This window comes from Pelobates fuscus, chromosome 13 (genome assembly GCF_036172605.1).
Source record: "Pelobates fuscus isolate aPelFus1 chromosome 13, aPelFus1.pri, whole genome shotgun sequence".
NCBI lineage: Eukaryota > Metazoa > Chordata > Amphibia > Anura > Pelobatidae > Pelobates > Pelobates fuscus.
In genome coordinates, this window is record NC_086329.1 from 20,902,501 (window position 1) to 20,930,441 (window position 27,941).

General features: G+C 42.1%; 2 protein-coding genes across 6 annotated transcripts in view; one reads left to right on the plus strand and one right to left on the minus strand.

The window, feature by feature from the left end:
* The window catches only part of CIPC (CLOCK interacting pacemaker), a 29,297-nt gene extending 23,059 nt beyond the window's left edge, over positions 1-6,238 (plus strand). For both annotated transcript variants that reach the window (XM_063439654.1, XM_063439653.1), the window contains exons 3-4: positions 2,947-3,092; positions 4,925-6,238. In XM_063439654.1, coding sequence (XP_063295724.1) covers positions 2,947-3,092; positions 4,925-5,662 — 884 coding nt within the window. In that variant the 3' untranslated portion in view covers positions 5,663-6,238. The remainder of the gene's footprint in view (positions 1-2,946; positions 3,093-4,924) is intronic.
* A 1,571-nt stretch (positions 6,239-7,809) lies between these two features.
* On the minus strand, positions 7,810-26,381 carry ZDHHC22 (zinc finger DHHC-type palmitoyltransferase 22). 4 transcript variants are annotated; one of them, XM_063439659.1, is made up of 3 exons: positions 25,862-26,381; positions 21,243-21,888; positions 7,810-8,513 (listed from the first exon to the last, which is right to left on the minus strand). In XM_063439659.1, exons 2-3 carry the CDS (start codon positions 21,742-21,744, stop codon positions 8,266-8,268), a joined length of 750 nt encoding a protein of 249 aa, XP_063295729.1. In that variant the 5' UTR covers positions 21,745-21,888; positions 25,862-26,381; the 3' UTR covers positions 7,810-8,265. The 4 variants fall into 4 exon arrangements, with proteins under 4 accessions (XP_063295729.1, XP_063295727.1, XP_063295728.1 ...); XM_063439657.1 differs by having other exon boundaries at positions 25,791-26,381; XM_063439658.1 differs by having other exon boundaries at positions 25,787-26,381.
* Positions 26,382-27,941: the final 1,560 nt, after the last annotated feature.

A 27,941-nucleotide genomic window follows, 5' to 3' on the forward strand; every position in this document is an offset into this window, starting at 1 on the left:
TCTCCCGAGTAAAACAGTACCCCCTATATACAGGTTTTATGGTGTCTCTTTGAGAGCGATCACATGGCCCCCGGGGGCCTGATTTGCCGTGGGGGGGCTGCCTGGGCTGTCAGGCAGTCCTCCCGAAGCGGAGCGCCGGGAAGGTAAGTATCCCGGGTGCTCCAGGGCTGCACGTCATAACGGCGTTAAGGGGTTAAAAAGAACTTGCAAAAAAGAAAGCCTAAACAGGGCTCTCTTTACAGGAAGTGTTTATGGAAGGCAGAGGATTGAGCAGTGAGGCTGCAGGGGCATGTTCTATACACCAAAACTGCTTCATTAGCTAAAGTTGTTCAGGTGACTATAGTGTCCCTTTAACTTTGGTGACTAGTGTTAGGTTAATGACTCCATAGGTAGCCCAGAATAGACACTTCTCTTTGGGTATACTGGGATTTTACACAGTGGAAATATATTCAGCCAGAATGTGCCTAATTGGTGTACTTTGGTGCATGGCAGGCTAAGCATACTATGGCCATATGGTGTGATTAAATCCCTACGGCTTCATCTAACTCATGTTAACGCATTTTTATAAGCTCTATACACTGATTTAGTGTAGAGTGTGCAGATGTCTGTGTATTCTAGCTATTGATCATTATGAATTTTCTTATTGTATTATATTTGTCCAGGTGGGTGCTTCCTCTCTTTTCTAACTGTTCATTTGACCACTGATGGTTTTTCATAAGTTTTCTGTAAGGTGTTCACTATCGGCTTTAAAGCAGACCTGTATATTTCACATTTACATTAAGATACAATCTATACATAAAAACTGCCTTGGAAGATCGCTGAAATTCCTTTGCATCAAAATTTATATGCAAGTCAAGTTATCTCTGTACATGTTCGGGAACAGGAATATATATTTCCGGCTCCTGTGCCTTGACTTTTTAGCACCATCTGTCACGGGGATCTATAGTTTCTTATGTGGTGTACAAAATATGCCTATGCCATCTCTCTGCACACTTGAGAGAATATCTGTAGATAATTTCTCTGGATTGTAACTACAACCCTGTTTTGTGCACCCTTTATAATAAGAGCAGACAAGAGAACTGCAGCTCCTGGCATTTCAGGAGAAAATAAGCCAAATCTGATACAAAAGTACGAAGAAGTGAAGGTTAGTAGATTCTCCTACAAGGCCTCACTATCCAGTGGACACATTACCTGGGTGGATCTTTGCACCAGAGATTTAGGTTTTTCCACACAAGTGACAGATCTGTATGAATCAATAAAGTACATTGTACACGCCACTGTAGTGACCATACACCTTCCCAGCCTGCGCGGGTGAAGACACATCAAATGTTTTAGTCAATGGTATTTCCTGCATGAAATTAATCTGATGTCAGCCCAACATGAAACAAAAGTTTAATTAAATAGTTTTGGAGTTTAAGAATGACTGACTTTTATTGCCAGATGTACACCTTTCTTCTTCATGAAACCAATGAAAGGGGGATCCCTTCCAAGATTTTCTTTGCCTTCTTTAATTTTATCTAAGCTATCTGGAACAAATGACAATAATTTGTTTGCTGACCGTCTTTGTGTATAGCATGATGCATTTTGCCTGCTGTGTAATATCCCACAAATTCCGATTCTTATCAGGAGGAAGTTTTGAAACGCCTTAAAGGAGCACTATAGGATCAGGGACAAAAACATGTTTTCCTGACCCTATAGTGTTAAAACCACCATCTAGCCACCCTGCGCCCCACATGCCTCCCTAAATATAGCAAAACCTTAATTGTATTAAAGCTTGAAGCTGTAACTCTGCATGCTGTTTGCCTCAGAATAACAAGCTGTCTGCTGACATCAGAAGTGGTGGCCTGATCCAATCACAATGCTTCTCTATAGGATTGGCTGAGACTGACAAAGAGGCAGATCAGGGGCAGAGCCAGCACAATTCAAACACAGCCCTGGTCAATCAGCATCTACTCATAGAAATGCCTTGAGGGTGCCCCCACCCTCATGGTCCCACTCCCGCCGGGCTCAAGGGGGAAGAAGGGGGTTAAAATCTTAGAGCCCGGCGCTGGAGACTCTCCTCCTCCTTCGGTTGTCATCGGCTGAATGCGCATGCACGGCAAGAGCCATGCGCGCATTCAGCCAGTCCATAGGAAAGCATTGAGAATGCTTTCCTATGGACGCTGGCGTCTTCTCACTGAAAATAACAGTGAGAAGCGCGGAAGCGCCTCTAGCAGCTGTCAATGAGACAGCCACTAGAGGCTGGATTAACCCTTTTATAAACATAGCAGTTTCCCTGAAACTATCTTTAAAGAAGGCAGGGGTAATCCTAGATGGACCTGGCACCCAGACCACTTCATTGAGCTGAAGTGGCCTGGGTGCCTATAGTGGTCCTTTAAATCAATGAATCTCTATGAGGAAAGTTCAGTGTCTGCATGCAGAGGGTGGAGATACTGAATCGCAGGATACATTTTAGGCAGCCATGACCCAGGAAGGATCTCTAACAGCCATCTGAGGAGTGGCCAGTGAAGTTATCACTAGGCTGTAATGTAAACACCACATTTTCTCTGTGTTTACAGCAAAAAGCCTGACGGTAATGATTCTACTCACCAAAACAAATTCAATAAGCTGAAGTTGCTCTGGTGACTATAGTGTCCCTTTAAATGTTCATCTGTAGTACAGATACCTGAGTTTTAAATGGAAATTCAGTGTACATAACACATATCTTTTTTAAAACATCAGATCCATTAATCATGAACTTCTTTCAATGTCGCATTCTGTATTTCAATACATATTTGTGGAAGAGCACTTTATGCATTTAAAATCACAACTGACCTGTAAAATGTTTTGGTAATGGCTACTATAATACAAAACTGGGGTGGTGGGATTCACAATGTAAGACAAGTCATGCAGCCACTGCCCCCATTATGGATCCCTATAACATTATGTTGTTTATCCCTTTGCCAGATGTTGCTTCGGAGTGCCAGAGCTCTGTGGAGCAGACCGATTGTGAGGACAGAGCGCACTCTGGGAGATGGAATGTGGTGATTTCCTCAGGCCAGCCTGACTCTCACCCTCCACCTGTTGCTTTGACGAATGTGCTTGTGGATCAGGTAAGACGGGTTAAGTTCTGCTCATTTTATTACTTCTAGGGCAGGCTAAATAGTCACAGATAAGATCGCACTTTTCCCCCCCTTAAGGTCACATGATGTTTGGCTGCTGTCTTTAATGTTCTTCCCAACCAGGGTCATGTGTTCCTGTACAAACCCAATATTTGACTTAACATGTGTCATATATTTACTCAAGTGTTGGTAATTTATTTATTTTTACAGAGGATTGGTTGTACGTAAATAATCAGGTTCTTTGGTTTTGTTTTTTTGGTAGTTATGTACATTTCAGATAAAGAATTTCTAAACATTACAAAAATATGCTTAAGTAGCCATGGGAATTTTAAGAGACTGTTGCTTCTTCCAATGTTCTTTAATTTGTATACCCTTGGTAAAAGAGCCAAGTTGGGAGCTGTGATATTGGACTTGAAATACTTCTGTAAGGACCATTCTCAGTTTTCTTTTCTCCCATTTCAGTAGGTGTCTAAAACATACCAGCAAATCACAGCTGTTGGTTGGCATGTGTTTTGCGTAACATGGATGAACATGCCTACCCAAACTATGAGGCTTTAGTTGTCCGCAGACCAGGCCAGTCAGGGGAGAACATAACGTATAACTTAAAGTATGTAATGTGCTAAATATTCTTTGGGCTACATAAATGGAAGCTATAAACCTCCCCTATACCTGGGTTTCTAATTCAAGTTATTGTGATGGCACGAATAACTATAAATACACCACAAATAACTTCACGTGTGTCCGAGAGACATAAACTGGACGTATGGAAAACACTACTGTAATCACATTTATAGTAAATGTTTTTTCTATGTTAACGTTAGATATGCTCTATGGGAATTTATAATTTTAACATTTATTTACATGAACATTTTCCATATTACTTCCCAGTTCTGCCAGTTTAAGAGTAAGTCTATGTCTCCGCAGCTTGTTAAGTCAGTCTTCATATTACACCCTTATGGTGGCACTATTACAGGAACACTATAGGGTCAGGAACACAAACATGTACTCCTGACCCTATAGTGCTAAACCCACCATTTACATGGCTTGCACCCCCCCTTCCCCTTAGCCCCCATATAAAAGTTTAAAACTCACCTTATTCCCAGCGCCGTGTGGGTCCGCTGGCGCTGGCTCATGCCCCATTTGTGACATTATAAAAATGGCAGATTTATAGCCACTTGGATTGGCTAAAATCGGCATGGGGGCGGGGCGGGGCCAAATGCCATTTTGGCCAATCAGGACCTCCTCATAGAGATGCATTGAATCAATGCATCTCTATAAGGAAAATTCAGCATCTTCATGCAGAGTGTGGGGACGCTGAACGTCAGGCCTGCTTTTTAGACAGCACTGACCGAGGAAGCCCCTCCAGTGGCCACTTGGAGGGGTCCCTAGAGGCAATGTAAGCACTGCCTTTTCTCTGAAAAGGCAGTGTTTGCATGGAAAAAGCCTGAAGAGAACTATTATACTCACCAGAACAACTACATTAAGCTGTAGTTGTTCTGGTGACTAGTGTCCCTTTAAAATCTGTTCTGTTATCTGTTCTGTTATCTGCTCCCACAAACTGAAGCTTTTGACGCTGGTTGGTCTGAGCGGAGGGTGAGCGTATATTGTACTGTCAGTTAGTGTTAGTTTGAGAGAGATCTCAGCTGCTCTTCCCCTTCACAGTGCATTTAACAATCCACTTCTAGTTCTGTGCACAGGGTGAGGAAGGAGACGCATGAAAACATAAAATGCCAAAGATCTGCTGTGCAGTCATATCATATAATGAAAGGGGATAGGTGGCAGAGATACTGTAGAGGCTTACTCTTTATTTTTATTTTTCCCAGGAGTCCAGCCCTGATTCAAACATCCACTCTTGGACTATCCACCCTTCCTTTCAGCTGCTCCCATCTGCTCCACAAATTCTGCTCTTTCCTTCAGCAGTGTCCACTTCTAAGACTGAGACCACCTGCAAGAAGGGTGCAAAGTACCTGCCAATTTTGAACTCTTATACCAAGATAGCACCATACCCATGTGACCTCAAAACAGACTCGTCTTTACCACTTCGAAGCAAGAAGGGGTCTCACAGATTGCATCATGGCCAAGTGAAAAGGCCACATTCTAGGATAAATGTCCCAAATCGCAAAGAAATTCCAGTTCTCTTAAGCTCTGAAACAAAAGAGAGCGAATGTAATTTACAGAGATTTGTAATTGTTTCTTCAGACCAAATTGAGGAGGAGGAACAGACGTGCACAGTACCAACAACAGACTCTGGTACACAGGGCGATTCTGGTGGGAAGTTATCCTCCCAAGAGGTACCACAGAACAGACCGCATATTGAGTCTACTATCCCGGAAAAAAAAACCAACAAAAGCCAAAGATTCGAAAACACCTGGGAAATCTTAAATCGCTCTGGCCTGCTTGGTATTGCCATGAAGACTAAGGAACTGGTCCGTCTAAATCAGATCACTGAGAACCAGCTAAAAAGGTTGAAGGAGCAGGTTCAGCTATATACTAAAGCTATGAATGGCAACGATTCACAGGACTGGCAAAAGCTAGAAGACTCCATGGCTAGTGATGAGTGAAGATAAACCTGTAACTGAAACTCTCTTGGTTTTTGAAGAGAAACCCTTGTTGTCATACACTGTTTGTTTGAAAGCACTAAGCTGACTCTGGATGACCAGTGGAACAAACCCTCAGAATCCTTCAAGTGAGCAAGGATGTCTTGTAGACAGAGGTGATTTACAGAATGTGAAGTGCTTGCTGCAGATGTGGAAGGCTGCCTTTGGGGACAATGTAAAGGGATTCTGGATGAAAAAAAGACTGGACAGTGAGAATGTCTACTGTATTAAAAATACAGATAGAAAACCGGTCTCATACAGAGATGATGAGAGTGGTGTCTGTCTACAATAGGTGTAGGGAGTCTGGAAACCCGTGTTTTCCTACTTGTAGAACACAGTAGGTTGAGTGGAACTTGAATGGTCCCAAAACACATAGGGAATGTAGTCCTATCAAAACTAACCTACCATGCCCATATCGCTGTTGGTACAATTCCATTCCTATAACCAATGGACCAGTAGATGTGGTACTGACCTAACTGAAATGACTTACAAATATCATTTAATTGTTTACCAAAGAAGTCCGGTCAGGGGTATGGGAAATCTGTGACACGGTTTCCAGTGAACATAATCCATGTGTAGTTATGGAATTCAGTTATGTTTCAGAATAAAGCGTTTTTAAAATAAATTATCTCGCCATTGTTTGTTTTTCCTCACTTGAGTCTAAAAGGAATTGAATATTTAATCTTGATGTTTCGCTAGGTACTACAGGTACCTCTGATGGAGCACTAACTACTGTGCCATTTCACCATCAATTCTACTAATACATGCAGGTAAATGTTCCAGTTGTCTCCTGTTTTGTTCACTTGTATAAACTTTTTCAGCAGATGGGTAATACATAGACAATTATTCTCTCCTCAGCTATGTATTTGTGGTCACTGACCATGAGTTAGATTTTCTTATATTCTGATTAGCTGAAATCAATAATACAAAACTACACCATTGAGGAGGGAGTGCTACACCATTCTGGGTGATGTGCTCGTGTTTTAAATGCTAGAACTTCTTGGCTAAAAAATGCATACATCAGAATTAAACTGGTAGTCACAGACTAACCAAAAATTACGGCTCCTTTTCCCAAATATTTACCGGTATATAACCAAAACATTTCACGTTTGCCCATTTCAATATTTTAATAGCTACTAAAAAAAAGTGCTTGGCTTCTGGACTTTTTTTTTTTTTTCTTAAATGTCATAGCTCTTTAAGGTGTTTGTATGCTCTATGAAGGCCGTAAGAAGTGCGTACTGCTTCCCAACACCCAGGGGAAAGCGTGCAGCTGCTGGTGACTGTGTTGTGCCAAGACAATACCCATCAGAGGAAATGACCCCTCCGTCAGCAGAGCTCGCAATTGCTGCAGGGAGCCTGAGTCATAGTAAGCAGCAGCCGCAGTGAGGACAAGTTTAAATGTCAGCATCTACAAGATAATTTTGTGTGATAGAAAAGCACAAATTATATGTGACAGATAACAGAGCAGCCAATCACCCAGCCGAGGCTCAGCATGAATTATTCAGACCGTTCCAGACAGGCGGTGGCACGAGGAAAGCAGAGAGCCATGGAAATTGTCACTACTAAATCCACATACATGTAGATATACATATACATTGCTAATATGGAATAATGTTCCGTCATGCGAAAGTGCCCCAAAACAAAAATCCTAGTTGGCCCACAAGTATACCAGTGTTTTATTCACTATAACCTATGGCGTACACACTTGATTGTCTCCCCCTTCCCCTTAATTACTCAGGGTTATGTAGGAGAACTCCCTCTCCCCCCTCCCCACACACACACACACTCTCTCACACTTCTACTTTGTATTCCCCATTTAACCCCTGTTTCATGCTATTCACAGACCCCATCCCTCGCGTCATGCGCCTGGAGATCCCTTAAAGCTCCTCCTTACTGATCGGAATCCATGTGTCCCTCTCACAATTTGTAATAAATTATTAAATTATCATAAATCAGTATTTCCTCCCATCTTTCCTCTCTACACATGTAGATGTCGCACATTCCACATTTTGTGCTTGGTTTTAAAATCAACGTCAAAGCATCTAGGTATGTTTTTGGTATAATTGAACAGATTTATTGTTTAGAATAATAATAATAGCATAACACCTGGCACTGCACTCAGCCAGCAGTGTGCAGTGAAACTAGATCTACTTAATTGCCTGCTTCGTACTCGGTCTGTGTTTTATCTAGATTTACGATTGATGTAGGAATCCGATCCTAGAACCCTTTCCTTATTGTGCATTCTCTAAACTCTACTTTGTGGCTAGTGTCCTCTTCAAGTCACCCTACACATATATTTGTTGAATATTTAAAATACTTATTCTATAACTTTATTTTTAAAAGAGGATCTAATATCAGGAAATAGTAGTGATAGAACATGTGATTTTTTCTGCAAAGGTAGGTGTGAGGTGATCTGGTTACCATCCAAAGGCAGTTGGGGAAGCAGCAAAAAGCAGTGACTAGATTCTGAAATTAATGGACCAGGGAGCAGTTGACTATATAAGGTGCTTTCCTCCAGTATATTTAACCTCTACGTGATTTTCTTTATTGTTGGGGAAGAAGCGCAATCACGGAGGACAAGTTTTGGGCTTTGACTGGGGCATTAGAATTGCCAGTAACCACTGCTTCCCAAAAACTTTCTGCAGGTTCTCAGTCCAAGTCATGACATTGTGCTCTGCGGTTTGGGGCTGGTAGCAGGTCGGTCCCATGGAAATCCGTAGAAGCTGGTGGCCGCAGAAAGCCGCGCAGGCCAAACCCACTGTAAACCAGAGGTAAAGCATGAGAACCACAAGCATGTGTGAGCTCAGGAGAGATCCTGTAAAACAAAAGGCAGAATAGGTTACAAAGACTTTCTGAAATGTCAGACACAGGGGTCAGCACAAAGGCAGGCTGGTATAGGGCAACAAATACTGAGATGGTACAGTGATGTAGAAGCGAGCAACACAAAAGAGCAGTGATATAGAGAAGGGAAACGACCCATAGTGGGTAGAATTTTTATTTGATCTCCCGTCTTGTGCACATTTAAAGGGAAATGCAATGTCCGTAATAATCAGTGCAATAAATAAAACAAGCATTTACGAAAACTTGCACAAATACTTCCAAAGCCTTAGAGACTTGCGTTTTATTAAAGGGACACTGCACTGCCCAAATACAAAATAAATTTAAAAATCACGGTTTAGTAGACATACCCCAAATGCGAACTTGCATGCATTTAATTTTTCTTTTTTTTTTTTTTCATTGGGTGTATATCTAAAAACAGCTTTAAAAAAACAGCAGATCTCGTTTCTGCTGCCTTTGCAATCCCTCCCCTTCTAACCCCGCCCAGACTTTCTGTGACTGTCCAATCACAGACTTTCCAATGCAGCTCAGTGAGAAGTCACTGCAAGGCAGGTGCTTTGGGCAATTGCTGCCTCTTGAGTTCAATGCAAATAAGCGAACTAAATCAGGAACTAACGGGGCCTGTTGTCTGCTTGAAAAGCCAGTGGGGTGTAGCCAGAATAATTTATAAAAGTGTACTTGTTTTTTGGCTTTTTTTTTTTTTGTCATTCTTTGTTTTATTGAGTTAAGTAGAGTAACACGACAAGCAATGAAGGATTCAAGATGCAATATACATGCAGTAGTTTAACAATGATTGGCAATACCTAATTTTTTTGTATTTTTTTTTATAATTCTTTTTGCCACAGGCAGGTTTATTGTAATCACAACATGTAAAACAAATATCGAGATAGAACATAATGGTTTGTGACTTACATTCAACCGTAATGTTAACTGTACTGACTGTGGTTTTTTATGTTTAATTCGAGTAAAAAGCCGTGCCGAAGCACTTCGTATAGTTATCAGCAGTAGTTTTAGTTTAAAGGCACTGCAATGGCCAAAATAGCAAACATAACAAGGAAAATAAAAAAAAGAAAGGTGAGTATGGACTTAAAGATAGGGGATGCGGGGGGGGGGGGGGGGGGGGGGGGGAGTTGGTGGTAGTACGCGAGCTAGCGTAACCGGGTGGTTCCCGGTCATGACCCAGGGGAAGGCCACATGGGGTTACCCATAAACTTGGTAGGATATAACCCCAAGAAACATAACTAAATATATAAAACTTAGGAACTTATAAACTGAAGAAGCTCAAGTCCTTCTTTGTAGAGAGAGAACATTTTTGTAAATAAGGCTAAAAAAACTAAACAAAAAGAGGGTGCTGCAATCAGGTAACTGCCACAGCGTCTTGCTCTTGGTTGCTGGTATGAATGGGGTTATGGTGGTCGGATCCCAGGATGGAGTCGTGGATATTGAGGTACGAGGCAGACCAAGCCTGTTCAGGATGGCGTCTATCTCGGAGGCATCAGACACTTTGTATTCCACGTTCTGGTACTGTATGATGAGCATGTGAGGGGTTCCCCAGCGATATTTAACGCTTTGATTAGACAGAAGTGTTGTGAGAGGGTGCAGTGATTTTCTCCATTGCAGTGTTGCACGGGATAGGTCAGAGAAAAAGGCAAGGTCCATTTCTTCGAACCAATAGGTTTTTTTTCCCTCTGGTTGCGTTCAAGATGGCGGCCTTGTTTTGGCCATTTAGAAATATTATGAGTAGGTCGCTGGTGGCTGAAGCCACGGCTGATGGAGGTTTAGGGAGGCGGAACATCCTGTCTAAGATTATGTTTTTTGCCTCTTTGGGCTGCAGGAGGGCCGCGAGCAGTCTGCGCAGAAAATGAGGCAGTTCCGCAGTGCTGACGCTGTCTGCTAGGCCTCTAATTTTCAGGTGTTCGCACCTCTTTTTATCCTCCTGTGCAGCTAGTTGGTGGCTGAGGGCGCATGGGCCGAATTGAGGTCACTGGCCTGCTTTTGCAGCTCTAGGACTTTTTTTGTGTAAGCTGTTTTGGTTTGCTCAACTGTGTCCAGGTGTGCAGTGAACCCCTTGACGTCCTCTCTGACCTGTGTGATCTCGGAAGAAAGGCTTTGACGGAGGTCTGCTAATAGGCTGGTGAGTATGGCTGTGGTGACTGGGGGTGACATGCACACAGTGGGTTCAGTGGGCTTGGGTGGCCCAGGTCTTCCATGTCGTGGAGGGAGAAATCCTAGAGGTCCGCTGCCATTTCAGGCCTAACCTCGCCATGGGGTATCCGCAGCAGATCTCCTATATCAATGCAGAATCTAGGCCGATCCGGCCGAGGCTTCTTATTTTTTCGCCCCATCATTGGAGGAGCACCTCAGACGTTACCTTGGGCAGTGTGCACCACGGTAAGTGTACTCTGGCTTATTGTGTGTCTCGCCGTCTGAGCTCCGTGTCCCTGCGGCTTGCCCGATCGAGAGCTAGCTCCACCCTCCAATACCTAATTTTTTGTATATTAATGGCAGGTTTCATAACAGGCTAGACTGACATGTCCACATTAAAATCAGGTGTTAAACTTGTGAGGGCAATCCAGACATGTGGATTATGATAACACACGCCATAAAAGTGTACATTTTTATTAAAATTCTGCACTATTTCCAAAATGACCCTTTAACTCTTGAACCGGCCTTATGAATATCCATCCCCTTTTTGTCTATCTAACACTTCCTAACTTGTTAGTGCCTGGGATTTTGCCCAATCAAATGCTTTGATACTTAAAGGACAAATCTCCAGTCTAAAGCTTATCATGAAGATGAATGGCTTTATTGAGATTTAGGCAATTGTTAAAAACCAAAAACCTGTTCAAGTGCTGTTTTTAAGTATTTTTGTGTAAATAAAAGTATGACTTGCCACATAAAGCTATCATGGAATAATATACTCATCAGTCTCATCCAACCACTAGATAAGGTTGATTAGAGTTATATTTCTGATAAGCCATTTATCAAGTGGTTGCCTCACTATCCCATTACATCAGATGTATTTTAAACTTCCAGGATTAGCCAGAATTGCAATGAGCATGATAGGAGTTGTAGTGTTTTTTTGTTTGTTTTCTGTCTGCACCTAAGGAGGGCAAAGGTAAAAAATGTTCTCTTGATCAGGGAGTTAGTCAAATTGCATAATTTCTGGACTGCAAACACTTTGACAATTTATAACTCAACCATCAATGGGCAACCTGTACAATACATTTGAGGTAAGCGCAGAGATTGTAGAATTTGGCAGCTGCAAAAAAGTAATTAAAGGGTTACTCCAACCACATGACCACCGCAGCAATTTCTTTTCTTTTTCCTTTCACTTTTTTTCATAAAGCAAAAACCTCACAACTGTAACGCGGCAGAGGCATTCGCCTCATGGAGCCCAGTGTCCAGGCGAGTGGAGCGCACAGCACAGTGCTCCCATCTTGCCAGTCACTCTGGCCGAGCAGACTGAGGTAGAGGATCTTCTGTGTCCTCTCCCCGATCTGACAGGAAGTGTTAACTGGAGATCCTCTACTGCGCTCTGCTCGGCCATTCTACGTGGCGGAAGCTCTGCAGGAGGGGGAGAGAGAGACACACACACACACATAATAGGGCCTGGGGAATGGAAAAAGAGACACACAGAGGGGCTGGGGAAGTGGAGAAAGAGACACACAGAGGGGCTGGGGAAGTGGAGAAAGAGACACACAGAGGGGCTGGGGAAGTGGAGAAAGAGACACACAGAGGGGCTGGGGAAGTGGAGAAAGAGACACACAGAGGGGCTGGGGAAGTGGAGAGAGACACAGAGGGGCTGGGGAAGTGGAGAGAGACACACAGAGGGGCTGGGGAAGTGGAGAGAGACACACAGAGGGGCTGGGGAAGTGGAGAGAGACACACAGAGGGGCTGGGGAAGTGGAGAGAGACACACAGAGGGGCTGGGGAAGTGGAGAGAGACACACAGAGGGGCTGGGGAAGTGGAGAGAGACACACAGAGGGGCTGGGGAAGTGGAGAGAGACACACAGAGGGGCTGGGGAAGTGGAGAGAGACACACAGAGGGGCTGGGGAAGTGGAGAGAGACACACAGAGGGGCTGGGGAAGTGGAGAGAGACACACAGAGGGGCTGGGGAAGTGGAGAGAGACACACAGAGGGGCTGGGGAAGTGGAGAGAGACACACAGAGGGGCTGGGGAAGTGGAGAGAGACACACAGAGGGGCTGGGGAAGTGGAGAGAGACACACAGAGGGGCTGGGGAAGTGGAGAGAGACACACAGAGGGGCTGGGGAAGTGGAGAGAGACACACAGAGGGGCTGGGGAAGTGGAGAGAGACACACAGAGGGGCTGGGGAAGTGGAGAGAGACACACAGAGGGGCTGGGGAAGTGGAGAGAGACACACAGAGGGGCTGGGGAAGTGGAGAGAGATACACAGAGGGGCTGGGGAAGTGGAGAGAGATACACAGAGGGGCTGGGGAAGTGGAGAGAGATACACAGAGGGGCTGGGGAAGTGGAGAGAGATACACAGAGGGGCTGGGGAAGTGGAGAGAGATACACAGAGGGGCTGGGAAGTGGAGAAAGACACCGAGGGGCTAGGGAAGTGGAGTAAGAGAAAGAGACACACGAAGGGGCAGGGGAAGTGGAGAAAGACTGAGGGGCTGTGGGAAGTAAGACAAAGGGATGAATGGGGGTAAGAGTTTCAAAAGGAGGTGGGGTCAAAAACCTTGCACAGGCCTGGACACTCCTTCTCTATCTGAATTACTGCAGTACCTTATCTAGTTACCAAATTCCAATGAGGGGGGGGGGGGGGTTTGGTTATGTGTGTGTGTATGTTTATCTAAATATATATAGCTAGATCTATATCTACTACACCCTCCCTCTATTGTAATGTAAACTGTAAAGCTCTAGGTACAACTAATGTACATAGACCATGTAACAACTGTTTTTATTGCACTTCTCCCTGCGTAATTAAACCTGTGAGGGCCTAAGTATACATGAAACTGTCATATATATATATGTGTGTGTGAAGAAAATAGACTGAGTTCGGGCTTTTCTGCAGTATTTTGTTCATGTTGGATCTATTAGTTCGGATGTTTAAAACTACCGAACACCAACCACCCTCCTGTCTCATTAACTTCAAAAGAACTGGGGATACCTTGTGTGGAAAGGGGTGTTCTAATTTTTGGGAAAATTGTGTGCCCACTGCCTGGAGATAATTGGGTTATTCCTTAACTTATCTCAATATCTCCCAGGCAGAGAGAGGGTGGGGGTTACTGTAAATCTGTATGTTGATTGGTTGTCTTTGTTTTCTGTGGGAGGTCCTCTTGCAGGGGGATTCTCATAAAAGCCAGTGTGGTATCAATAACATGTATTCCTGTTACACCCTTCATGAAGCCTAGGCTCATGTTTGGGGAATATTCTACTTGCTGGGGAGAATCATCTTGGAAGCTGCATTCCTCTACACTATTCCTCTACCTCCTAACTGCAGTTATAATCACTTATGCTCAGCTATTGGGAAAGGAACAGAAGACCGCAGTACCATAACCACTGCAGGCCATAACAATATACATATACTGTAGCACTTCTGTAAGAAATGTGCAAAGCAAAACATTATCACAGTATAAATCTACATGTTCCTGCTGTACCACAAAGTACACAATGCCTTCATACATATATAAAGGTGAAATGGCAGTAATTTTAGAATTGGACAATGAGAACAATAATATGGAGCCAGATATACCGGTTATATTTCTGTAGTTTTTAAGACGGGCAGATGAAGGGGAAGCATAATTTGTAGATAGACAGTAATGGGAAGCATCCTTTTTAGAAGGGATGGCCATTCATCTGGAACCCATTTTGTCCATTTCCTCCACAGCTTATACATACAGAATGTATGGTATATGCAATAGAATTTACAGCAATGTTTGGTGTATCGGTACATCTTTTTCACACCGTAATATTCGGTATATAGCTAAATGGCTCACTTCTGAGGCACCATTTTAAGGCAAATAGGGATTTTATAATAAGCAAGATGTAACTTATTGCCTAGGTTTTCGGCAGTTAAGCTCAGCATTACAATTAGGGGTAAAGTGTAAGGTGATGCGTTAGGGTTAAGAATTGGCACTACATACATATATGTATATATATTTGTTTCTGGTAATTCAACAATTTGTCCTAAATTAGCTATCAATTTACATAAAAAGCTGTTGTGAAGCCATCTTGCAAACTACAGTAACCACAATAAGCTGCATCGGTATCCTCTCCCTTTAAACCAATGTACCCCTTTTGCCACGTGAAAAATTGGAAAAATGGCAAAAGATAAATAAAACGTAACTGGAGAGACAGAGAAGTGAGCAGTAACAGAGACAGCTATAGAAGCATTGACAGAGACAGATGCAATGACACTTCCTGGAGACTGACGGCAGTGGTGAAAGATGTAGGGAATTTAATGGGAAGCGACAGGTTAATAGTGGTAATGGGGGATAATGGAGTGAGCTATACCAATGCTGGGGACAGAACTGGAAAAGGTAGGGGGGCCAGGAGGGAGCATGCAGCATGGATAACGGAGGCAAACTTTTTCAGCATTAGTAGAAAACAGCAGTCCGAGACTGTGAAGGATAGAGAGAAAAAGACTGATATAAGGGCAGTAATGGAAAGAGTCATACAGACCCAGGGGGCAATACTGGGGAGGTAGTAAAAGCAAGGAAGGCAGTTAGGCAAAGGGGGTTGTAACGGAGACTAGCAGATGCTGGAGAAAGTAATTGAGACAGATAGATAAAACTAAAAATAGAGCAACATTCGGGCCTCGGGTAGGGGCCCCGTATGTCATTGTCATTAGGACCTGGAAAAGTAGGGCACATTTATCAATGTGACACAGGGTAATGAAACTCTTATTGGCAGAGTTGTTAGACTAATGTTCAGCCTCCTTCCTCCTACACGTATCCACCTGTCACACCTGAAAAATGATTCCTTTTATCTGCCATCTGTCAGTGTGCCCTGTGCAGACACCAAATCCTTAATACACACGTATATAAAAGATCTTTTTTCTTTCAGTTTCCACCTGCACAAACTTCACCGAATACTTCATCCTATTCAGCCCCCCACCTTTGTTTCAGTCTACCTTTCACTGTATGTGTATGTGTGTAGATAGTCATGTATAAATGATCTGCCTATTATTTCTTGCTAAACCAGGGGTGTCCAAACTGTAAATCCCCATATGTTGTAGAACTACAACTCCCACGATGCTTTGCATCCCTTAAGAATGCTTTAGAATGACAAAGTGTCATAGAATCTGTGGTCTTTAAACATCAGGGGGTTTAGCTTTTGGGTACCCGTGTACTAAACGGTTCTTCTGGCATGTCCGTAAAGGGAAAGAGCTCAATTGTCCCCCGGTGTAACTTCAAACATTCTCGGGTAGCCTGGAACTACACCAAGGTTAAAGAAACCGTAGCTCATCCTTACCGCTGTTTAGGTGGGACAATTCTATTTAGTTTCATAAATAATTAGTAAGCCATCCTGCCTCTGGCCACACGCTGACTCACACCCCTAAAATTAATGCCCTTCTGCTTTTTCATGTGAAATGTTATGAGGTATGATGATGTATTAAAGGCACAACAATTACTTTAGCTGAAAGGTGCGAACCAGACCCCCCAAGCACCTTTGCTTTCTGAAATTATTTGTATGGAGTGTGCCCTCCTTTTTTTAATTTTACAAAAAGTGCAGATTTCAATAGTATTTTACACTTTTACACATTTACCTTGTTACACCCCCATAACTTTCAAGCAGATACTGTTACTTCTTGGTTGGCAATTGCCTAGAGCAACTGCCTTTCAAGGCATTGGGAAGTCTGTGATTGGACAGCCACAAAAAGTCTGGATTGGTGGGAAAGCATGAGATCTGCAGCTTTTGCAAACTGTTTTTTATTTTTTAATATACCCCTAATTAAAAAAAATAATCATTAATTGCTTTCCCTTTAATGAAGTAGTTTCGGTGTATAGTTAATGCCCCTGCAGTTTCACTGCTCAATTCTCTGCCATTTAGGAGTTACATCAGTTTGTTTATGAACCCTAGTCACACCTCCCTGCATGTGACTCACACAGCCTTCCTAAACACTTCCTGTAAAGAGAGATCTAATGATTAAAAATCCATTATTGCACAGTCTGTTTAATTAAGAATGTCTTATCTCCTCCTATATTAATAGCTTTCTAGAGCCTCCTGTATGTGATTAAAGTTCAATTTATAGAGAAGTTACCATCTGATTGAAAAGAAAAAAATTGAAGGTGTGGCTACGGCTGCATAAACACAAAAGTGATTTAACTCCTAAACAGTGAGAATTGAGCAGGGACATGATCTATACACTAAAAGTGCTTCATTAGGCGAACTTAGTTTTGATGCTTATAGTATACCTTTAAATGAAAATGAATGTCATCCATAAATTATTCAGTTATCAGTCTCAACCCTTTATAATGTCTTCAGAACTTGTTTATGGCATTGTATTTCCGTAATACAGGCGTTACTATTTTGTGTGAGTGTGTGTATGTGTATATATGGTTACACTCATGATTTAAGTTTGTTTGGTTAGGACTACAGAAGTTTTTGCTTTTGGAATGTCTAAATGCATGACTCGTTGACAAAAAGAGGACAGTGATGCAACTTATTTTTACGCTCATGTTGTGACTTTTTATTCCTAGTTTATTCTCATGTTGTGCGTTCTTTCCTTGTGACTTTCTTCTCGCGGTGTGACTTTATACTATGTCTTACTGTTTTATCCTCATTCAGTGTATGTATTTTTTTCCCTTTAAAATAAGTATTTTGCTATTCAATCAACTTCAAGAATGGGTAATGATCCTTAAGTGAGACAGGCTTTAAAGTGCATCTTGCATGACGCTAACTATTGACGCAAATAACAAAATCTGCAATATTCTCCTAAATTTTGCAGCTCTGTTTTGGATTTACCACAATTTGGAAATTTACGAATAACCTTCATAATATTTGCTGGATTGGAGTGAAAATCATTTGTTTTTTATGTGAAGGCCAGCAGACGGGAATTCTTAAATGAGATCGCTACCTGTAACTCGTTACTTTGTTCCCGTGCTTCCATTCAACGAGCACTTCGTACAGTCTGTGTGGTGCTCATAGTCTTGAGATCACACAGTGTCATGTTAAATGTGTGTAGGGTTAGTTCTAAAAATACGTCTTGAAGGAAAGCTAGCATTGACGTTAATTGGTGGATGCATTTAATAAAGTTCATGTGTATGCATGGTTGGTTGGTAAGTGGACGGTAGGAAATGTTGGTTAAACATGTTTTCCCTGTATAATAATTTGCCACTATATTGTTTGTAATAGCTGTAATCATCACCCTTGTTACCCACAAACTCTAAATTACATCATGGTTTGGAAAAAGAGCTCCCCAGGCCTACAGCATACAACATCGCAGTACAGGATACAAAATGTATGTTATACCATTAACATTCCTAGCGTGGATGACCATTGTAAATGCATAATGTGCAGTATATGTTCCAGTTTTAATATATCAGTTTGGGGGAACACTATACATAGAACTTTTAATGTTCTTTGTAAATGCTCTCCCCCTGTTGTATAACTTGTATTATCTTGTGTGGAGTCCATAAGTGCAACTTTATTTTATTTTTTAATATCTTCTGTTATGTAGGAGAAATGTATCCCTGTATCTAACTGTGAATGTAGTATATCCAGTAATGGAAGATTGCTGTATCAGCCAGTTAATGCCCAGTTAATGCTCTGTGAGATTGGGCATCCAAGGAACATCTTACTAGAATTTATTGCCACATAATAGGACAAGATGACTTTAGAAATGTTTGGAGTTGCCTTTCCTGTTTTAACAAACATTGGGTACTTCATTTACTGTAAACGTCATGTAAAGGGACCAGTTTGTTCCCATTGTTTGGCTCAAGTCACATTCTCCAGAGCAAAAAAAAACAAACAATAGGAAGGGTTTAAGGTATTTAAAGGGTTCTATTGTTTATGTTGCCATTACTAACCTTTTGTCTTTTCCCACTTGTCCCTCCCACAGCTTCAGGTTAAATTCTAGAGATGACTAATACATAAGTGTGTTTGAAATCCCAGCATTTTTTTAAATTTAAATAAATTTTTTTAGAGCATAATGTCGAGGCTAATTAGTCAGTTCAACACTCAAGTCCATGAGCTTATAAAGGATAAAATGGTTCTCCCTTTGAGACTCACAGTTTCCCAGCTAAGGGTAAGTTAGGTAGGAGAGACCACAAACCCACATGGTAGCTTGGACAAAAGGGGAAGGGGGGACTTAGTTGACATGCCCCAATTTTGTAGCCATAGGCTCTAGTTAAACTGTTTGATCTGATTGATACGGTTTGTTTTGGTAACTTTGTTGCAGTGTGTATCCTTTACATTTGGTGCTGCCTGCCCTGACGTTTTAATCTTTACATACAGACTGCAACAGGTATCAGTGTCCACGATCAGTGGGTACATATTTATCTTGCACAGCCTGCTTAATATTTTATTATGTTCATAGCCCATTTATTTTATTTTTTATTTTTAAAGTGTGTCATTTAATCAGTGCAATAGATTAAATTCTCTATATTTATTGCTGGAGCGCTCACTTAGTCTTCGTTTTATCGAGAGATTCTCAACTAAAGTTGCTTTTATTTTGTGTGAAGCTGCCCATAGATTTTAATTTATTTTATTATTGTTTTTCTATTTTTTTCACCCATATATATTTTATTTATAGTATCCTCGACTGGTGTCTGAGACTGGTGCGTTGGAGAGACTCCTCAGTATTCTTGTTTGGTATGTTTTGGCAGGGGCAGCCTTTTAATCCTTTTTGATGAGTTTTTTTTGGTTTCCGAATTAATATCAAACATTCTTTAAAAAAAAAAATCTACTTGCCTAAGGGACTAAGGTGGTAGCAATCTACTTGTCTGTCATGGAGACAAAATCTACTTGTCTGTCACGTGTCATGGAGACTTGTCTGAAGACAAAATCATTTCAATGAAAAAGATTGAGGCCCCTGCCACGAGCTCTGGACATTGGCAGGGCTATTTGTTCAACTCTGAATTTTCACAAATGAAATCTGAATGGAAAATGGAGGCAAACATTGTTGATCTGGGAATATTATCTATGCTATCGTCATAACATGGACTTTCCCCCTCAGTTTACCATTTGAATTTACTTTGCATAAATTTAGAGTTTTGTGAATTACCCCAAGTGTCTTACCTTCTGTCCTCCCATAGCCCCCCCCCCCTTTTCGTAATGTGTGTTTGGTGTGTGCTCGTTATGTGTCATGTATGTGCAGTGACTGCTTGCTCTTTGTGGTGTGTATTTGCTTGATATTTTGTGTGCGAGCTGGGAGTACTGACTGTACTTGATGTGTGGTGTATGCTAGCTGTATATAGTATGTGGTGTGTATGTTCTGCCTGTCTGTGGTTGTGATACATTGATATACACATACACTGCACACTGACACACATCCACCAACACACTCACGAACACATATACACACAAACTACACATTCTCTGACAGGACACATTACCCTCCGCTTCCTGGATGTTCATTTGTGGGTGTACAACCTGTCCAAACCTGTCTCTGTGCCCTTAACGGTGTGTCGGCCGTGGGATTCCGCCCTAAGCATTATGAGCAGTGGGTTCCTGCCCCCCTCACACCTCCCTGTGAGCCACCAGTAAGCTAAGGTAGCCAATTGGGAAATTTCCGGATGGGCCAGTCTGGCTCTGCACCTGCCGGAGGTACATTCCGTGCCCTGGACCAGTTCCCTCAAATCAGCCCTGCTGCTTGCCTGCAACAGGGTTAAAGAATAGAAAAATCTTCCTGCCCAGGACATGCAGTTATACAATTCACACCCCTGAATATTAAAGATTTCACCCCCTGCATATAATGGGCAATGGGATGTTCTTTATACTCCCAGAATAATGTCTGTGTGAGGCATAGCTTCATCCTGGGGAGGTTTCTAGGGTGGAAGGCTTGAATGGCAAGCTTATACCCTTAAGGGAATGACCATACATGGACGTGCAGTACCCGGACATTTAAAGAAAAAATAATTGCATTCCTTTCTGCATACATTTAAGGCTGTCCGTGGCCAAACCAGTATTTTTAGTAGCCAGAGATAAGTCCATGTACAGAAGAATGCTTGAGGCATCAGGACAAAAATGAGGGTAATTTATTTTAACTGTAATCACAAACTGGTTCACTTGCTTATAGAATGTGTGCTGTCCTGGTGTGAATGTGAAGTTTAATTGTAGTCCAATTATAGTTTATCTAGTATAGATCAATAATAAAATGTTTTTTTTTTTTTTTTAAATAACGCAATAACTATTACTCTTTCAAATTACTGTGTAACTGGGATCAATAGTTGGACAGGTTGTATATTATCACATATTACCATATATTTGGCATGGATCAATAATTTATCAAGTATAGCAGAATGTACATTAACCAGTCCCTGTGTACGTGGCGTGGATGACTTAAGATGAGATGTACAATTACTATGTCAATTTAAACTCAATCCCATTCAGTCAAGCATTCCTTATTGGTCATCAAGTGATGGCGATGAATACCACACATCATTCCAAACTAGATGTTTAATCACAAATAAAATCCCACCTGGTTTTGTAGATGGATTTTTTTTTTTTTTTTTTTTTACAGATTTATGCATTAATAATATATTGGTTATTGATTATCTAGGAGGCTGACCTGAGAAGAAGCGTGTGATGGACAGAGGAAGCAGTCTGAGGAAAGTCAGGGGATCACAGAAGGATAGAGAGAAGTTTGATGAAATAAATCCCACTCCCATCACCAAAGCATGGAAACAGCTCAGACAGGAGTGCAGGCAAAACAGGACAAAGCTGCGCAGGTTGCTGCGGCTAATGCAAGTCCCGGTGAAGAAGCAGTGATGTTCCTGGTCCCACAAGACTCTGGCACAAAGCCTGCAGACCGATTTATCGGGCAGCTCGACCTCTGCGCTGAGTCCACCAGCACCAGGACTATTCCAGATCACCAGGACATAATTTCCCAGGGTGTTAACCAGAAGGAACAGGAAGAAGCAGCCATGAAGGAGCCCAGAGAAAGGCACCGAATCTGAACGCCCATCACACATATCTGGGAGGAAAAGGAAGAGCTGGAGGCTTAAAGTAACTGCGAGAAGGCAGAGGAAATAAAGCGGAGCAAGAAGGTTTAGCATCTGGAGAAGAAACATTCTGGGCGGGCAAGCATTGCAGGTAATCTGCACAGTGAGTATCGCTGGTAATCTCCACTGTGGGCTTTCCAGGTCGTCTCCACTAGGGATGTCACCGCTAGACTTGACACATTTGATATGGCTGTTATTGCTTGGTCCGTAGCGCTGCGGGTAGAAGTATAGAAATTACTCGTCTACTGTGATCGCATCCATGTATATCGTAATAACCTATGTAAAGCACTAGGATATTGTGTAACATGCTGATTTTTAACCCGTTCAATACTTCTCAGCATAATACTCAAAGGTTTAAAAAAAAAAAAAAAAAAAAAGATTGAGAGAACACCGTCTCAAAGTACCAGGAACGAAAAACATTCAAGGAATAGCATGTACGTGAAAACATGTTAAATAAAGGTAAGGACAGAACAATTGCAATTTCCCCTGAAATTGTTTTTCTTCACCGCTCACTCTCTCCCCCCTTTATAGTATTGTTACAAACACTAATAATATATGATCCTAAAATACAGAACCACTGGGCCATTATTAGAAACTAGCGTCGATATAGAAATAATGTCATTCACTGAACTCACCACAGAGACGGATGTGAGTTCCTTCACTTTTTTTCTGTTAAGTCGCCCGACCACAAAAAACGCAAGAAAAAAAACCCAGAAAAAAAACTATCTCCTGAAAAACCGCAATCAGTGAGTCACTGTATCGGTAAAGTTGCGGAAATCTTCAGCAGGGTGTGTACATCATTGAGTGATTGTGAATCTTATTAAATTAACTTGCATCTCATTATGATTTTCATTACATTACTGTGCATCCTAAAGTAAGGTGCATTTATTTTAATTAACTGGTATGAGGCGAAGCGATTAGTTATTTACACCTCTGCATGTGGTTTAGATGGTTGCCGTTTTAGGTGGCAGGTCACCCTGTTTGAAGAGAATAATACATCCTACAGATCTGATATAGATTAAGCTGCCATTAAGTGCTGGCCCATTTCCCTCTGTTTATCTCTAAGCTATTTTCCATACACTGATGGCGTTGTGTTTTTTTGTGTTTTAAATTAAGTGCCTTGCACCGAACATTAGAATAATCTAATAAACACTAAATCTTTCCTGTAATCATTAACGTGACCTGGATAAACACACATTCATTCAACAACACTAAATAAAATGGATTAAAACAATGAAATACTTTGATTAACAGCTATTTATAATGCTGAAAAATATATTATTTTAACCACGCTGTGCCTTGCTAAATTAATTCAGAAACCAGGATATTTATCTTTTATCTGCTTAGGCAAATATTGTTTTGCTACAGCTAAACTAAGTTTATCCACTAAAGTAGGAATTATAGAGAATTAACAAGGTAACTGTTAGTTTTTTTTTTGTGTTTTTTTTTTTTGCGATTCCTGTTAATTCTCCTCGTTTCCTGCTTTCTTGGTTTATTGAATAGCCATATTATGTTTTACACTAGAATATATCTTGAATATGGAGATAAACTAACCCTGTTATATTTGTAGAGTAAATATTCATATAGGGAGACTGGAGTGTGGTATGCATGCAGAGTTAATTAGTATTGCTATAGAAATTTAAAAGCCTTTACCTAAATCTTTAAAGGGATTTTTAAAGGACCACTATAGTGCCAGGAAAACATACTCGTTGGAGAGAGGAAGGGGTTAAAATCTTACCTTTCTCCAGCTCCGGGAGGGGAGCTTTCCTCCTCCTCTCCTCCTTCCTAGCGACGTCATCGGCTGAATGCGCATGCATGGCAGGAGCCGCGCACGCACATTCAGCCAGTTCATAGGAAAGCATTTACAATGCTTTCCTATGGACGCTGGCGTCTTCTCACTGTGATTTTCTTCATTAAGCTAAAGTTGTTTTGGTGACTATAGAGTCCCTTTAAACTGATTTCATTACAATAAATGAATCAAAAGAATCAAGTTTGTAAATGGGGAAAAAACAATCTGGGGAGTGCTTTGGACTTCATGTGATCCGCTTTGGGGTTGTTATTTTTTTCTTCTGGCTTCCCTTGTATCTCAATGAGTACATTCCCTCCCCCATTGTCTCTAATTACCAGTGTATCTTTTTCCTTGCATCAAATCTCAGTATCCAGCCACCTCCATTTTGTTTTCCTTTGTCCACGATGTCTGCTCTTTGCCCTTGGATGTGATTCTTTCGACTTATTGATTGTGGGTAAAATTACAGAGGCAACTAAAATGGAACTTTGCTCAAAGTGGCTCTGGCACTCCCTGGCACCTCTTGCATATTTTTCAGTAAGTGATGTGGAGAGCAGATATACTTACCTCATGTCCACAGCGTTCAGCATCTCCACACTCTGCATGGAGGCGCTGGTTCAATGCACATCTAGAAGTAGATGCTGATTGGAGCAATAGCCTCCCAATGCTTTCCTATGGGAAAGCATTGGATTGGCTGAGATAATCAAGATTGATGATCTCTGCCATGCCGGTGGAGCCGGAGTTTGTAGGTAGTATGTAGAGTTCCTTTAAAGGGATTCTATAGTGTTAGGATTCCAGGTTTGTATTCCTAACTCTATAGGGCCCTCTGGTTTCCCGTCCCAACCTCCCCCCCAGTGGAACTATGCTTGCAAATTTAACTGTTTACAATCACATACGTTGCATTCCAAAAGGGCTTGGTGTGCATTCTTGGAGTGAAGAATCCATTCATGACAGAGGCAGAGAACAAAATCAGGTAAAATATTATTTATTCCATATATTTGCTAGTAATTGTGCCAGCACTGTGTTTAACTTAATTACTTAAAATGGACTCTGTACGCTCTTTAATATATCACAAAGCGAATCAATGTCACGGAAATCAGTAAAAACATGTATTATTATAATTTATCACTATTTTAAAATGATCTACTGGTCGCTTTGTGCTTGATAACATGGTCTATGAAACTTAGCACATATACTATACTATGTCTCTCTGTACATTTGTGTATTTCAAACTATACAGTATTGTATAAGAACACAGATCCCGAGTGTGCTTGATCAGGATAACCTGGGAGATGGGAACCATTTCTATGCATATAACGTGGAAGGAACACAACACCCAAGCCATTTTTAACATGGCTAGACTAAACAAACAAATACCAGAAGGGGGTAACCAAAATCATGGAATCAGAACATTGGATAATGGATAAAAGAAGTATGAAATAGGCATACAGTGCAGTGAGCTCCCACACCTCACATACAGCGCATTGCATGCCTGTGCTCCATGTATAGATACAGTACCCTGTGCACTCACACTCTTTACACTGTGTCCTGCGCACTCACACTCTGTACGCGGAGCCCTGCGCACTCACACTCTGTACACTGTGCCCTGCGCACTAACCCTCTGTACGCGGTGCCCTGCGCACTCACACTCTGTACACGGTGCCCTGCGCACTCACACTCTGTACACGGTGCCCTGCGCACTCACACTCTGTACACGGTGCCCTGCGCACTCACACTCTGTACACGGTGCCCTGCGCACTCACACTTTGTACGCGGTGCCCTGCGCGCTCGCACTCTGTACGCGGTGCCCTGCGCGCTCGCACTCTGTACGCGGTGCCCTGCGCGCTCGCACTCTGTACGCGGTGCCCTGCGCGCTCGCACTCTGTACGCGGTGCCCTGCGCACTCGCACTCTGACCGCGGTGCCCTGCGCACTCACACTCTGACCGCGGTGCCCTACTCACTCACACTGTATGCCTTGCCACTCACACTCTGCCCACAGTGCCCTGCTTACTTGAACTCACATTTGGCACACGTTATCCACCCATAAAGTTGTATTGTGATTTGTGCACTCAATCCACATACAGTTCCTTATCCTCCAACATTGAGAATAAAGTGTTTTGTACAAACACACACACACACACACACACACTCTGTGTCCACTGCCTTGTGCAACCCCACATGGTATACGTATATAAAGCAGGGGCACTTGAACACAGTACACAGTGAAATCACATTCGGTATACAGTGCCTTACGCACTTTCACTCATACTTACATCCAGTGCCTTGTGCACTCACACTCCATATACAGTGTCTTGTGTACTTACATACCTAGGGGATGGGGGATTCCCGTAGGCTGTTCTGGGGTCTCCCTCTAGTGGTACTGCCTGTGTCCCACTGACCTTGGGCAGGATGCGTAGCTGCCTGTCGGCTCAGCTGGCTCCTTCTCATCTTCAGATGGCATTTTCTGTAACAGCCAACTCCAGCAATACTCCACCCCCAGTGCACTACCTGCCCTCCTCCTCCTCGTCTGCCTGGCACATCCTTACTCTCCCCCTTAATCAGAGTAACCCCAGTGTGTGGGGAAGCCGACATTCTGTGTGTTGATGCTCTGTCTCTCTCTGACATTATCTGCACCCCAATTTCATGCCCTCCTTTCTGTCTTTTGAAAACCTTTGTTTCTCAATCCCACCTCTGTGTCCCCCCCATTCCTTGTTCTTTGTCTTTCTCCCTATCTCTTTGTTACTTTATCTCCTTGCCCCTATCATCCCGTCTTGATTCTCGTGTTCCCCCTGAATCTCCCTCTTCTTGTTCTCTCTGTCACTATTTCATTATTCCCTTCTCTCTCTCCCTTTGTTGTCCTTGTCTCTCACACCTCTCTGATTCTTTCTCGCGGTTTCCTTCTATGAGCTTCTCTCTTGCTCTACATTTAATTTTCATCCCCTCTCCCTCTCTCTATCCCTCTCTCTCTCTCTCTCGATGTTATGGATTAACCTTCACTTCTCCTTTGTGTTGATTTCATTTCCATATTTGCTGTAGAATTTTTTTGTTTGTATTTTGCATCTCTGATGGATGTTATAGGGGACTGCCTGCTGTTTGAAATAGGGGGACTGCCTGCTGTGTGTTTGTTACAGGGAGACTGCCTGTTGTTTGTTAAAGGGGGGCATCACACTGTATATGGTATAGAGGGCTGTCTGCAGCGTTTATGCATGTCCTAGAAGGACAACCCAATGCTTGGTGGTAAGCGTGAGTTAGCCACTGATCGGGTGTTATAGGTCGGAATGCCTGCTTTGTGTTTATCGGGGAACTGCATGCTGTGTGAACAATATAGAGGGCTGTCTGCAGTGTGTATGACATTGGACATGCTGCTCTTTGAGGAAATAGGTGAACAGCCTGTTAATAGCAGTCTATAGGGGAATTTCCTGCTGTAAAAATCAAATAAAAAAAGTGTTACCTGCGCACTAGCCCAAATCCCCATGCATATTTAAATAAATGGAGGTTATTCAGTAACTCAAATGGCCATTAGATGTAAGCTCACCTGTCCCGTCAAGGCAAACCTCTTAGGTGGACTTATTTTTGTGCATTTGTATTTGCTTTTGTGTCACACAGCCATGTTCCAATGCTGCCGCCCACCCCATGTGTTCCCTATTAAGGGTTAATACCCCTCTCCATCTCATTAGTGTTTTCTTTGCCTGAAGCTGAAAGCAGCAAGGTGAATTGTTAGTGTAGGACCCACCTAAGAGGTTTGGCTTGACGGGACAGGTGAGCTTACATCTAATGGCCATTGGAGTTACTAAATAATCTCAATTTATTTAAATATGCATGGGGATTTGGGCTAAAGCACAGGTAACACTTTTTTTCTTTGGTTTTTATTGTATGTATTGGGGTTGATGAGTGCTATGGTCATTGCTGCCGCCCAGGAGTAGTGGGAGTTTGAGCTAAGGACTTATTTTTGTGTATTTGAATTTCCTGCTGTGTTCATATTATAGGCTGCTTTAACTCCCTGACCTCTTGTTCAGCTGTTTGCCATAATACCACTTGTACCTGGTATTTTATCTTTAATTAAAAACAGAGTTCACACACACTTCTGTAATGAGTTTGCTATTTTTGTGATTTCGGCATACTCCATTTGGGATTGGGCCTATTCCAGTTGGAACATGCTGAGTAAATGCTTAATAGCACATATGCTTTTTTTTTTTTTTGCTTTTTTTCTTTCTTGTGGGAATAATGGTGTCCAAATCACATTTCTTAGTAAAATAATCTTCTGTATTATAGCATTTGTCCATCTGTTTGTTTGTTCTGTTTGCTATACAATATGTTTTAAATACAGTAGATTCAGTGCTTTTCCCAGAACAATTTGGAGATACAGGATTATCATAGAAGGTCCCATCATACTGATGAAGAATTACCAGATTTTACTAATTTCATGACGTAAAGTCATGATTTTATAAAGGACACGGAGGCGAGTATTATGCTTTTCTC